The sequence below is a fragment of the Schistocerca gregaria genome, chromosome 1 (genome assembly GCF_023897955.1).
Source record: "Schistocerca gregaria isolate iqSchGreg1 chromosome 1, iqSchGreg1.2, whole genome shotgun sequence".
Taxonomy (NCBI): domain Eukaryota; kingdom Metazoa; phylum Arthropoda; class Insecta; order Orthoptera; family Acrididae; genus Schistocerca; species Schistocerca gregaria.
The window spans coordinates 956,622,261-956,636,382 of record NC_064920.1 but is presented as its reverse complement, the minus strand read 5'-3'; the positions used below and the strand labels follow the sequence as shown (position 1 = coordinate 956,636,382).

The 14,122-nt window shown below is 44.2% G+C and overlaps 1 protein-coding gene across 1 annotated transcript in view; it reads right to left on the bottom strand.

Annotated features, from left to right (window-relative positions):
• The window catches only part of LOC126310110 (agrin-like), a 276,535-nt gene that overhangs the window by 24,430 nt on the left and 237,983 nt on the right, over window positions 1–14,122 (bottom strand). Inside the window, exon 7 of the mRNA XM_049992110.1 lies at window positions 3,632–3,817. Coding sequence (XP_049848067.1) covers window positions 3,632–3,817 — 186 coding nt within the window. The remainder of the gene's footprint in view (window positions 1–3,631; window positions 3,818–14,122) is intronic.

The following is a 14,122-nucleotide window of genomic DNA, read 5'->3' as shown; positions in this document are numbered from 1 at the left end:
AACTTACGCTAAGGACAACACACACACATCCCTGTCCGAGGAAGGACTCGAACCTCCGATGGGGGTGAGCCGCGCGAACTGTGGCAAGGCGTCCCAGACTGCACGGCTACCCCGCCCGGTGCTAGCAATACCAGCGGAGGATTACCATGATAAGTAAAGTGGTATTTAACGTGCTGCACACATCAGCGTCAATATCTAATATTTGTGCTGTTCACCAATGAATGTATGTTCAGTGAAAATGGAATTGTGAATCAGTAGTTGAACAGATGAAAATCCGCTGCTCAATAAGTTGGAAGTAATCAGTACAGGTACAGAGTGTGATGACATTTTTCACCCTTATCTAACACTATCCTGATCGATCAGCTTCATTTTCGTCACAGGCGTCCTTCCTACCCTACTATATGTAGTGACACTACTCGTACACGGTCTTCAAGTAATGTGGCTGCAAAACGACGCAGCTGCAGTTCACTTTGACGTATGTTTGTGTCACCACCTGGACGTTACAGACCCAAATTCATGGCCTGATAGAGGGAGATCTGTTCTGTTGCCATCACGGTTACCAGATACAAAACTGCCGTCTATGAGGTTGGTTTGTAAAGTCTGGTAAAAAAAAAATGTTTGAAACTTCCTGGCAGATTGAAACTGTGTGTTGGACCGAGACTCGAACTCGGGACCTTTGCCTTTCGCGGGCAAGTGCTCTACCATCTAAGCTACCCAAGCACGACTCAAGCCCCATCCTCACAGTTTTACTTCTGCCAGTATCTCGTCTCCTCTTGTTCCGTAAACAACTCACTTTAGTTCTAGACGTAGCCTCCTTTGAGTGATAAAAACTTGGTTCAGCGATCCTCTAGTTTTTTCATCGCATTGGAGTAGTAGGTTCTGTCAAACTGGAAAATTCTCGTTGACAGCAAATATCATTTCCTCGTTTGATGAAAAAATTTTCCCAGCAGCCCAAAGTTTCAAGTTACGAGACAGGAAGACGTCACTTGAGGCTACGTTGCTTTAACTCGGTAGATGAGGGTCCAAATCAAAGCACAATTCATGCACTTTCAATATTGTTGTCGCTGACGTGTGGAATGGTATGCTGGTGAAAGAGCACTTTTCTACGTACCGGCCTTGGTCTTTTTCCAGCCAACTCAAGTTTCAAAACGATCCAGGAATGAGGCATAATAGGGTCTAGTTATGACTCTACCTATTCTTTGCGAATCCCAAAACACTGTTGACCCCCCATTCTCAACTGACAAAATGGTCTTTGCTTTCTTCAGTGCACTTTCGTGGGATTTTTTCCATTATTTTGATTGCCATTTTAACTCCGAAGTCTAATGATTGCTCCAGGCTTCATTTTCTTGACTGAGAACAATTCCGGCACCCACCTCACACACAGCTTCCTTATAGCCACTTGTCTGTGTAGGATACTATGCACTCGCTCAGGTGAGATTCCGACATCTCAGCAGTCTCACGAATTTTTATTCGGCCGTCTTGCATCACCATGTCATTGATTTTGTCAATGGTTTTCTTTATGGTGGCCTGAATTGGACGGACAGATCGTGCTTCGTCTTCGGTGAGCGACCACGTTTAAATTCATTAATCCAAAAGTAAAGGGTCTTCAATGATGGCACAGAATAGGCGTGAACTTCATCCATTTCAGTTTTGATTTATGCGACTGTCAGAGTCGTAACCAGAAGTATTATGGGTCCCATTTCACTCCAACTACACACGTCCCCCACCATTATAGAGCCTTCGCCAGCTTTAACAGTCCACTACTGACATGCAGGCTCCATGGATTGTCCATACCCGTACACGTCCAAAATTTGGCCGGCCGCTGAAGCCCAACTGTTCTAAGCGCTTCAGTCAGGAACCGCGCTGCTGCTACGGTCGCAGATTCGAATCCTGCCTCGGGCAATGATGTAGTGATTTCCTTAGGTTAGTTAGGTTTAAGTAGTTCTAAGTCTAGGGGACTGATGAGCTCAGATGTTAGGTCCCATAAAGCTTGGAGCCACTTGACTTTGATACAATTTGAAACGAAACTCGTCCAACCAGGCAACATGTATTGCCAATCATCAATATTCCATTGTCAGTGTTGACGGGTCCAGACGAGATGTAAAGCTTTGCGTCGCGCAGTCATCAAGTGTACACGAGTGGGCCTTCGTTTCCGAAAGCCCATATCGACGATGTTTCGTTGAATGGTTCGCACACTGACACTTGGGGATGGCCCGGAATTGAAATATGGAGCAATTTGCGGAAGGGTTGCACTTCTGTCACGTTGAACGATTCTCTTCAGTCGTCGTTGGTCCAGTTCTTGGAGGATCTTTTTCCTCCAGCAGCCATGTCGGAGATTTCATGTTTTACCCCATTCCTGATATTCGTGGTACACATGCGAAATGGTCGTACGGGAAAATCCCCACTCCATCGCTACTTCGGAGATGCTGTGTCCCATCGCTCATGCGCCGACTGTAACACCACGTTGAGACTCATTTAAATCTTGATAAGCTGCCATTGTTGCAGTGGTAACCGATCCAACAACTGTCTTATATAGGTGCTGTCGATCGCAGCGCCGTGTTATTCCTGTTTAAATATCTTTTTTGTGGTGGTAAGTTCCTATGGGACCAAACTGCTGAGGTCATCGGTCCCTAGGCTTACACACTACCCATTCTCGAGGGAGGACTCAAACCTACGTCGGAGGGAGCCGCGCGAACAGTAGCAACGCCCTTCAGACCGCTCCTCTATACAAGTTTCTTTGGCGCTTCAGTGTGATACCAGTTACAGACGAAGGAATTTCTGATGCCACCGTCTCAAATTTCGACATCCCCCCGCCTAAACTGTGCATTGGAGACTAGTGGTTCCCGCTTGAAAATTATGTCGCCACTCACGACAAAGTCTATTAAATGTTGCCGATACTGTTTTCTTTTCCTCTCTCTCTCTTTTTATCTCTCTCTACATTCCCTATAGATGTTGAATGTTTCTGGTGTATTGGTCAAGAAAATGGAGATCCAGTAGCAGAAAAAGTCCCTCCAGGGAGTACATGTTAACCCTTCCAGACCCGATTTTTTTCTGCAGATTGAAATTTTCGTAATGCGCGTATGGTCTTAGGTTTCTTTAAAATGATTTTATAAGCATCAGTTATACAAATATATGCTCTCTTTCTGAAAATATGCCTCGTTACACAATTATGTACATTTCGTCTTAATAGAGACTGAAACCACTGTAGACGAAACGTATTATTTAATTTGTGCAACTCACCTCAGTTCACATACAAAACTTCTCTTATTTACGTAACCCCGCAGTGTGGTTTAACACCCCAATAAGCCATTTTCCGCACAGCTGTTCACTTTCCAGGTTGTGGAGTGGCGTGCAGGCTGTGCTGACGTCCAGTGTAGAAAGCACAGACTCTTTGGAAGGGACCTTCCCGATCCTACTGCTCTAACAGGCGGTGTGGTTGCATAATTCCTACAAAATCTACCAGAACTCCTCAGTCGCGCAGTAAATATAGGGTTAAAACAAATCAGGAACAAAACCTGTTGGGCAAGAAAACCCCTATGGCACGCCAACTACTGGCAAACAATTATCATCCGAGCATTGCAGGTACCGGGGGCAGGTCTGGTCACACTGAGAAGCTGGAAGGACAACTCACAGGGGAACCAGGTGCCCCGCAGGTGTACGGCGCAGGAGTACGCCTTGGCGTTGTAGTAGGTGCGCCCGTCGGAGGCGCAGAAGAGCGGCCGGTCGATGACCGCGGGCAGGCGGTCCGCCACCTCGCACGGGTCCTCGCCTCGCTCCACGGGCCGGTCACACGCGCCCTCGTGAAGCACTTCCACAACTGCAGACACAAAGCACACCTCTGATTATGCAAACGACCAAGTGGTATTTTATATGCTATTAGATAGCAAAATGCTGTCTTGCCCCTTACCTACGGTGCATAGACTGCTTCCGATTTAAACTGCCTGACGAAAACACCGAAAATTCCTTACGAGATGGCCGGATGTCAATGTAACTTCTTTGACGTACACACCCTCTGTTGATAAGTAAATTTACTAGAGTTGAAATTCACTGTGAGAGGTAGAACAGCCACCACAGTGGGTGAGGTTCGTGTTTAGCGTTGTTAACAAATCTGACAGGCTATATAAGAGGAGTGAACAGCATCAGATGCTGAATTACCACTGTGAGTGACATCAATATTCTGCATACTCGTGTAAAATAGCGTTTTCAGCACCTGTGTGTCTCCATTTAGCCAGATGTTCTAATCCTGCAATATCCAGATTGTTTGAGGTATTTGGTTACAACAGTAGCTCGATGTTGGACTGCGTACCCGTCATCTACATTCTGATCGACCACGTCTGACCACCACAAGGGAAGAACGCACCGAACACATATTGAACTCTTCACGTCTGCACCTGCCTATCGACAGCAAATAATGGACTCCTTGCAATATTATGCGCCACGCTGGGCCATTGGTTCAAGACTAATAGCAGCCGCACTAGGAAATTAGCTTCTAATGTTATGCTGCCATTCGCACAACAAAAAACCGCTGCTGTTGGAGTGATGCCGTGACCGGGAAACATCGATTGATGTTTAATGGCGTCGTAATGTCTTCAATGACGAATTGCGGTTCTGCACTGCCTCAGATGACCGTTGATGGGATTTATGACGACGAGGAGGGAGAGGTCCCATTCCTCAATGTTTTGGATAAGCACAGCTCTCTTACTCCTAGCGTCATGGTGAAGGGAGCCATAGAGCATGACTACGGGTCACGGCTGGTAGTGACTGAGGGCAGTCTGGTGGCACATCAATATGTCAAGGACATTCCGATTCTTATGTGTTACCTCTTACGTGACAGTCTAGTGGTTCCATTTTTGACCAAGTCAACGCTCGTCCACAGGTGGCACGCGTCTCAATGAATTGTCCGCGTGATGTTGAGATACGCCCATCGCCAGTAAGTTTCCCAGATCCATCTCCAGTAGCTGGTATCAACCAGCCCAGACATCGACTCCATCCCAATGCTAGTATTCCGGATATCAACGACCATGTATCACAAATGTGGGCCAATTTGCCTCAAAAGAGGATTTAACGGCTTACTGATACCCTCACCAACTGAAACGATGCATTCATCCAGAGCAGACGGAGTGCAATATCATTCAAATAAGTGGGGCTCAGATCGCCAAGTGGTTTGTAATTTTGAATCGATTATGCAAACATTAAAATAATGTTACATACTCGTTCAAACTGTGAGGCATCATTCTGTTCCTTCTTCCCTTATGAGTGCTCTATTTTGTTTGTCAGGAAACTGTGAGGCATCATTCTGTTCCTTCTTCCCTTATGAGTGCTCTATTTTGTTTGTCAGGCAGTGTAAACATCCTGCGACCTCAGCATTTACAGCATTGTGTCCAAACCGCGAAAAGTTGCAGGCAGCACAGTTAGTGAAATTGAAAGGTATGTCTTGAAAGGCTCGCCCAAACTGTAAGCTATTTTATTTTTTGCGAAACATTCTCAAGAACTGCCCACTACGTGATTCACATATTTTTGTACATCTATAGTTAACAGTGCTTAATATCCATTACACAACAGAGCAAATCTTTGCTAAGCATAAATACCACACGTACGACACGACGTTGCGGGTTGTAGCTCCATAAATACTGTAAGAACCTATCGCAGCACCACTCGTGGCAAGCTTATGAATGCACACTGACTGCAGTATCAGAAACAGCGGGCTTCATAAGTGAGATATATCGTGTAACCCCCCCCCCCCCCCTGCCGCAGATGATGGCGTGTCCGATAAACTCATTAGGTAGCAATTAATTTGTGTCCATGAAGTCGTCGTGGCAGCATCTCTTGTAATCTCTTTTCAGTTTAAAAGCTGCCTCATATCGAATAAAAAACACGAGCTTTCGATATTTCCGCCACTGTCATGAGTAAAAGCCACTGACTGACGAGACGAACTCAGCTTTGCGCTTATATGGGAACGACTGCAGCATCTGGAACCAGTCAGAGAAGGTCAAAGAGACGCATGCGCGGAAGATGGGTTGCTGCGCAGCTGTCAGCAGCTCTAGTCCGCTACGGGTTGGAGTGACGTCAGGCAGCTAGAAGAGCTGGCGCTACTTTTGAAACTGCCTCTCTAGCAACGTCAGGCACCCGTCTCTGCATTCACTCGATTTGTAAATCGACGCCATGCCCTACTAAGGCTGTAGCTTGGACTCTGGTTTTTGCCTCCCATTCCGAAATTATGACGCGTGAGCCAAGACTCTCGTCTTTTCAAAATGTATTTTATATCCGTTTTTCAGGAAATGATGAACTGTGGCCGAATTCTCAAGTTCCCTTTGGTTAATATGTCGATATTCCTTAGTAATTTTCAAGCTATTTGACTTATATAAATACTGTCTCATTCGCAAGGGACAACATACACACCAGGCATTCGAAGACCTATGTCATCTTTAGTAGGGCGTATCACATCTCGTATTTTGGGGGTGAACCGAAACATTAGTCTCAGTCCATGTCTCTGCAGCACACGTCCTAAGTTGCTGCTCGTTGCCCCGCAGCGTGGGAGGAACGCAGTCGGTTTGTTGTCTTCTGCCGATTCACAAGGCGTCCGTCATCAAAGGCACCTGACAGCACCTGCCGTACTCCTTTGCTGTAAACTTTCTCACCGAACACGCGTTAAAATCGCAGCGTTTCAGACCCTAATTGGTCGTCATCGAAAATAATCTTTGGTCTGTGTACCTGCTTTCTTGTGTAATTGGTGGTGACACCTATTGGGATTCAAGTGCCGATCTGCGTGCGTTTTTTTCCGTACATTGAATGACCAAGCCGGCCTCCTGCCTTCCACTCAACTAAAACATCCAAGAACGGTAGCTTATCATCCTTCTCCATGTCTATAGAAAGTTTAATCATACGATCAACAAAATGTCGCAGTGTATTTTCACCATGATACCATATCAGGAAGGTGTCATCAACATGCCGGAGGAAGCAAGATGGATTCAATGTTGCAGCAGAGTTCAGAGCCTGCTCCCCAAAGTGTTCCATGAAGAAATTCACTACTGCCAGAGAGAAGTAGCGATCATATTGTGTGCCATATCATAATATTCGTTGTACAGGATGTACGTAGTCGTTTGGACATGATGGAACAACTTGGCGATCCCTCATGGAAAATGTTGGGTCAAAGAATCCAGCGTGTCTTGAGTGTGTCAACAAATGTGTGCGAATTCACATAGTGTTCACAGTGTCTCAGCTTGGGTGCTAATAACCCTGTCAGTCTGCAGGTGAGCGAACTGTTTGCACTAATAACGAGCGCAAGAGGGACATTTTCCTAGCATATCTTCGGCAATCGATGAATCTTTGGAGGTCTGGTGGCTCGAGGCATTAATGTCTTCACCGTCCGGTAAGCCAGAGTCTTTTTATAATTTATCTGTCTTTCTAATGATGGCTGTGTTGACTGAGTATCTGGTACGTATCATCTTCTAATAAATGTAGCAAGTGCAGTGGTGAGAACCACAGTGACCTTTACTTTGTCGGCTAGCAAGACAATTCTTTGTTGTTATGTAACAAACGTAAACCAATTCGTTCCTCCTGTATAACATTTTATTTCAGTGGCTTGGATGTCTTGTTTGAGTGGAAGGCTGGCCTGATCATTCAGTGTAGAAAAAAAAGCAGCGCAGACTACTCGGTACTTGAACCTCAATAACCTTCACCACTTCGTGCGCAAGAAAGCGGTCTTGTACACATTAGTACATAGAGCAAAGATTATTTCCGATGCCGATCACCTACAGTCTAAATTCTAGCATTTGAGACACGTGTTCACAGAGAATGGTCACAGCAATGGAGACATCCCAACAGCTTTCAGGTGCCACCAATGAAGGATGCTGTGTGACTTGTCGTTTCTGCCGTACTGTGGGGCAACGAGCAGCAAGTTACGACGTATGCTGGATGCTGGATCGACATGGACTAAGAGCAGTGTTCCTCCCCTCCCTCTCCACCCCCCTCCCAAATGTATGGTGCGCCCTGTTAAAGACTAAAGACGAAATAGGTCTTGGAGAGCGAATGCAGCAGTATCTATACTGAGCAGCAGCAGTATCTATACTGAGTATCTATAATGAATTTTCATCAAGTTGTGAAAACCGTCCCGAAACACATGTGCTACAAAACGCCACTGTTTCCTGCGCATGTACCCCGACATCAATATGGGATATGATCACTGTGTCCACGTACACAGGCCGCACAACGGGTTGGCATACTCTGGATCAGGTGATCGAGCAGCTGCTGGGGTAAGGCCTCCCATTCTTGCACCAGTGCCTATCAGAGTTCCTGAAGTGTCCTAGGAGTTTGAAGACGTGCAGCGATACGTCGGCTGAGAGCAACCCAGACGTGCTCAATGGGGTTTAGGTCTGGCGAACAGGCAGGCCTGATATCTTCTGTGTCAAGGTACTTGACCACGATGGCAGCTCGGTGGGGCCGTGCGTTATCATCCATCACGAGGAAGGTGGGACCCACCGCACTTCTGAAAATGCGGATATACTGGTGCAAAATGACGTCCCGATACATCTGACCTGTTACAGTTCCTCTGTCAAAGACATGCTGGGGTGTACGTGCACCAGTCATAATCCCACCCCACATCATCAAACCACGACCTTTCAAGAACATTAAAGGGTTGGTATCTGTTTTCTGGTTCACGCCAGATAAAAACCCGGCGAGAATCACTGTTCAGAATATACTTGGACTCGTCCGTGAACATAACCTGGGACCAGTGTTTCAATGACCATGTACTGTGTTCTTGACACCAGGCTTTACGGGCTCTCCTGGGACCTGGGGTCAGTGGAATGCACCTTGCAGGTCCCCGGGCGAATACGTCATGTCTGTTCAGTCGTCTGTAGACAGTGCGTCTGGAGACAACTGTTCCAGTGGCTGCGGTAAGGTCCCGAGCCAAGGCTACCTGCAGTACTCCGTGGCCGTCTGCGGGCACTGATGGTAAGATATTGCTCTTTTGTGGTGTTGTGCACTTTGGACGTCCCGTACTGTACCGCCTGGAGACGTTTCCTGTCTGTTGGAATCGTTGCCATAAACTTGAGATCACACTTTCTGACACACAGAGAGCCCATGCCATGACCTGCTGTTTGACCAGCATGTATCAGCATTATCCTTAATTTATGAGGATGAGTCTATATAGGTCAAACAGTTCGAACTTTTCAGAACGTTTTACTGAGAAGTAAGGAAACCCGAGAACGCAAACAGATGAGCATTGCTGAAAAATTGCATAAAATACAATAAAATATGGAAACACGACAGCCTTGGCTCACGCATCATCGTCTTGAGATGCTTTTATAAAGGAGGCAGTTTAGAATGAACAGCAACAACTTATACAGAGACTAGGAGTACACACCTAATATGGCGTGGGTAAGGACTTGACATATTGAGCGAAAGTAAAGATGGATGCCTGACGCTTCTAAAGAGGCGGGAACGGCAGTTTCAAACTTGGCGCCGGCCCCAATCGCTACGTGACGTCTCTGCTCCTGCAACAGACTGGTGGTGCTGTGAAATGCGCAGTTCTTCTTCTGCCCACGTCTCACTTCGGCCCTCTCCAGTTCCGATGCTGCAATCGTATCCATATAATCAGAAAACCGTGTCAGCCCCGACAGTCAGTGATTTTTATGCCTGACGGCGGCAGTCGAATGCTTCAGTGTTTTATTCACTATGACGCTACATTTAAATCGCGAATAGTTTATTCCACAATTATTCTGAGCTTTACTTTTCTTTCATCATGTTGTCTTTTTTTCTGTCAATATGTATCTTCCTAGCCAAACTGTAGGAGTTGTTTCCAGTACATTCTGCGACAACAGAGTTCTTAAGGAAAATAGTTTTAAAAGCTATAATGTGTTAGTTTCACTTTCGTTTGTATTCCAAGTAGTGTTTCTTTTTCATATTAGACAGTTATTCTAGCGAGAAGCGTTAAAACTGCCTTCTGGTCGACCCTATTTCCGGCTAAGTCTGCCTAAATCATTTCGTCCGAATTTTGGATTGTCTCCATTTAATTTCCCGCGGATAATTTTCTGCTCCACGTCGTCTCTCAGTCTGCCAAAAGCAGTTCAGTGCAAGTAATCAAATACGACATTAAGTACACAGTCGACTCTTAGGAACTCTCAATTTCTCATCTGATGCACGACCATGACTTGAATTTAGCTGATTAACAAACAATCCTCACTTGATCTTCTCCACAACACCCTTCAATATTTGCTGCAGGTATTTGTTGAAAGGAATATTATTTGTCGAGGTTCGCAGAAAATTCCAATGATTGCATCTGTTTCAAAGGATGGCTAGCGTATTTTAGAGATTATCAAAGGGGACTGACGTACAACAACAACTGGTTTAATGTAGTTACCGTCTGTGTTACAGTAATACACTCGGCCAATCGATTTGTTTGCAGGAGACTGTTTACGGCTTTCTGTAACGTTCTGAAGCTGTGTGTACTGTAACGATGTTCGCCGTGTCGTACATTGTTTGCTGTGAGGCAACTCACAACTTCATTACTGATTTCTGATGTTTGTTCTCTTGTTTACCTGTGGAAGCGTAAATATTGATAGGGACACAGAGAATTAATATCGGCTGGAGTGCACTTACAGAATGTTTCAAAAATCTTTTAGCCCCTTCACAGCATTTCCACGAGATCAAATTTTCAAATCTGCTGTTTCCTTATTTCTCTCCCGGGGAACTACTTGCCTTCAGAGTACCCAAGCGTCACAACCTTAAAAATAGTGCTGCCGGATGTAATATAAAACTGTGTGCAATGGTACTAGAATTTGAATCGTCATCGTCTCGCATGGGGTAACCACTGCACCATTGCACTCCGTGTACATATGGACGACAGTCAAGGTCAGTTCTCAAGGGAGAGGCCGATAATTATGAAGCCGCACAAACAAATATAACTCTTAAATGCAACGGAAAAATGGATGAATGATCTTTATCTCGACGATTAGAGACTAGCAAGGTTTTTGCAGGCATAAATCCGCTTACTTTTACGAAGGGAAACTCAAAAGCAGGCCGCTATAAAAACACACTGCACGTAGTCGTAAACTTAACAACCTAGAGACACGTATGAGTGGGAATGTGAAGAATCTGATGAATTATGTACTTTAGGAGTGTAACAGACAGCAATTGTTACATATTATGAAATGAGATTTTGCCAGGCTTCAACAGTCCATATAATACGGAGATAGGAAATAAAAGAGTACATTCATAAATAATTAAAAATATGACTCTCTTGAAGAATTTAGAACTCTACGAAGAAAAAAAAGAAATGTCCATTACATGATCCAGGAATTCTTCGACTATAGAGGTAGGTGCTCAATCAGGTTTGACAAAAACTGCAACTACGGAAAAGCCTTGGTCGTAAAATTCTTTATCATATTTAATAAAGAATTTGTGGCCTCGGCACGTACGGAAGGAGAATATCCTGGAGTGCTAAACGCACACCTTAGTTAGTTATTCAGTTACTTTCATGTTCCATGGGTCATCTGCACGATAAATCATAATCTACATCTACATCTACATGGTTACTCTGCAATTCACACTTAAGTGCCTGGCAGAGGGTTCATCGAAGCGTTTTCACACTGCTTCTCTACCATTCCACTTTCTAATGGCGCGTGGGAAAAAGGAACACCTACACCTTTCCGTTAGAGCTCTGAATCCCTTATTTTATTATGATAATCATTTCTACCTGCATAGGTGGGTGTCAACAAAATATTTTCGCATTCGGAAGAGAAAGTTGGTGATTGCCCCTCTTTGCACTTTTTCGATGTCTTCCGTCAATTCCACCTGGTAAGGATCCACACCGCACAGCAATATTCCAGCAGAGGACGGACAAGTATAATGTAGGCTGTCTATTTAGTGGGTGTCTCGCATCTTTTAAGTGTTCTGCCAGCAAAGCACCGTCTTTGTTTCGCCTTCCCCACAATACTATCTATGTAGTCTTTCCAATTTAAGTGGCTTGTAATTGTAATTCCTAGGTATTTTCCCGAATTGACAGCCCTTAGGTTTGTGCGATTTATCGTATACCCAAAATTTATGGGATTTGTTTTAGTACCCATGTAGATGACCTTGCACTTTTCTTTGTTTCGTGCCAATTTGCACTTTTCGCACAGAATTTCTCTCCAGATCATTTTGTAATTGGAATTTATCGTCTGATGATTTTACTAGACAGTAAATTACAGCATCATCTGCAAACAATCTAAGGGGACTCCTCTGATTATTACCTATATCATTTATGCAAATCAGGTACAGCAGAAAACAATGACACTATCGTGCGAAACGCCAGATGATACTTCTGTTCTACTCGATGATTTACCGTCTATCACTACGAACTGTGACCTCTCTGAGAGGAAATCACGAATCCAGTCACACAACTGAGACGATACTACATACGCACGCAATTTGATTAATAGTCGCTTGTGAGGAACGGTATCAAAAGCCTTCTGGAAATCTAGAAATATGGAATCGGTCTGAGATTCCTTGTCGACAGCAGTCATTACTTCGTGGGAGTAAAGAGCTAGCTGCGTTGCACAAGAACGATATTTTCTGAATCTGTGTTGGTTATGTATCAATAAGTCATTTCCTTCAAGGTGATTCATAATGTTCGAGTACAGTATATGCTCCAAAATCCTACTGCAAATTGAGGTCAGTGATATGGGTCTGTAATTCAATGGGTTACTGCTATTTCCTTTCTTGAATATTGGTGTCACTTTTGCTACTTTCCAGTCTTTAGGAACAGACCTTTCTTCAAGTGAGCGGTTGTATATGATTGCTAAGAAAGGCGCTATTGTGTCTGCATACTCCGAAAGGAACCTGTTTGGTATGCCATCTGCACTGGAAGACTTGCCTTTCTTAAGTGATTTGAGTTGTTTCAAAACACCTAAGATATCTACTTTTATGTCACTCATGCTAACACCTGTTCTGTTTTCGAATTCTGGAATATTTACTTCGTCTTCTTTCGTGAAGGAATTATATAAAACTGTATTTAGTAACTCTGCTTTAGTTGCACCATCATCGGTAACATTTCCACCGCTGTCGCGCAGTGATGGTATTGACTGTTTTCTGCCACTGCTGTACTATACATACGACCAGAATCTCTTTGGGTTTTCTACCATATTTTGAGACAATGTTTCATTGTGGAAACTATTAAAAGCATCTCGCATTGACGTCCGCACTGAATTTAGAGCTTCCGTGAAACTTCGCCAGTCTTGAGGATTTTTTGTTCTTCTGAATTTGGCATGCTTTTTCCGTTGCTTCCGCGACAGTATTCTGACGTGTTTTGTGTACCGTGGTGGATCAGTCCCGCCTTTTATTAACTTATGCGGCATGAATCTATCTATTGCTGTCGATACTGTATCTTTGAATTTGAGCCATATGTGGTCTACACTTACATAATTAGCTTGGAAGGAATGGAGATTCTCCCTTACAAAGGCATCAAGCGAATTTTTATCTTCTGTTTTAAATAGATATATTTTGCGTTTATTTTTAGTAGTTTTGATTAATATGGTTTTGAGCCTCGCTACAATGACCTTGTGTTCATTAATCTCTGTATCCGTCATGACGGTCTCTATTGTATCAGGATTATATTTGTGGCTAAGAGGTCAAGTCTGTTTTCCCAACCATTTACAATTCGTGTGAGGAGCTCATGAACTAATTGTTCAAAGTGATTCTCAGAGGAAGGATTTAGTACAATTTCGGAGGATGTTTTCTGTCTACCAACGGCTCTGAACCGTATTTTCACCAAAAAATTGAGGGTAGATTGAAGTCTCCACCAATTATAACTGTATGACCGGTGTACTTATTAGTAATGAGATTCAAGTTTTCTTTGAACCGTTCAGCTATTACATCATCTGAGTCGGGGCGGGGGAGGGGGTGGGAGTCGGTAGAAGGAGCCAATTATTATTTTGGTACGGCTGTTGAGTATAACCTTTACCCATAGTAATTTCCAGGAACTATATCTATATCAGCTTCACTACAAAATAAACTACTACCAACAGACACAAGCACACTATCACCTACTTTATATAATCTATCTTTTCTAAACACGGTTTGCCCCTCTGTCAAAATTTCGGCACAATTTATCTACGGCTTTAGCCAGATTTCTGTTCCTATAGCC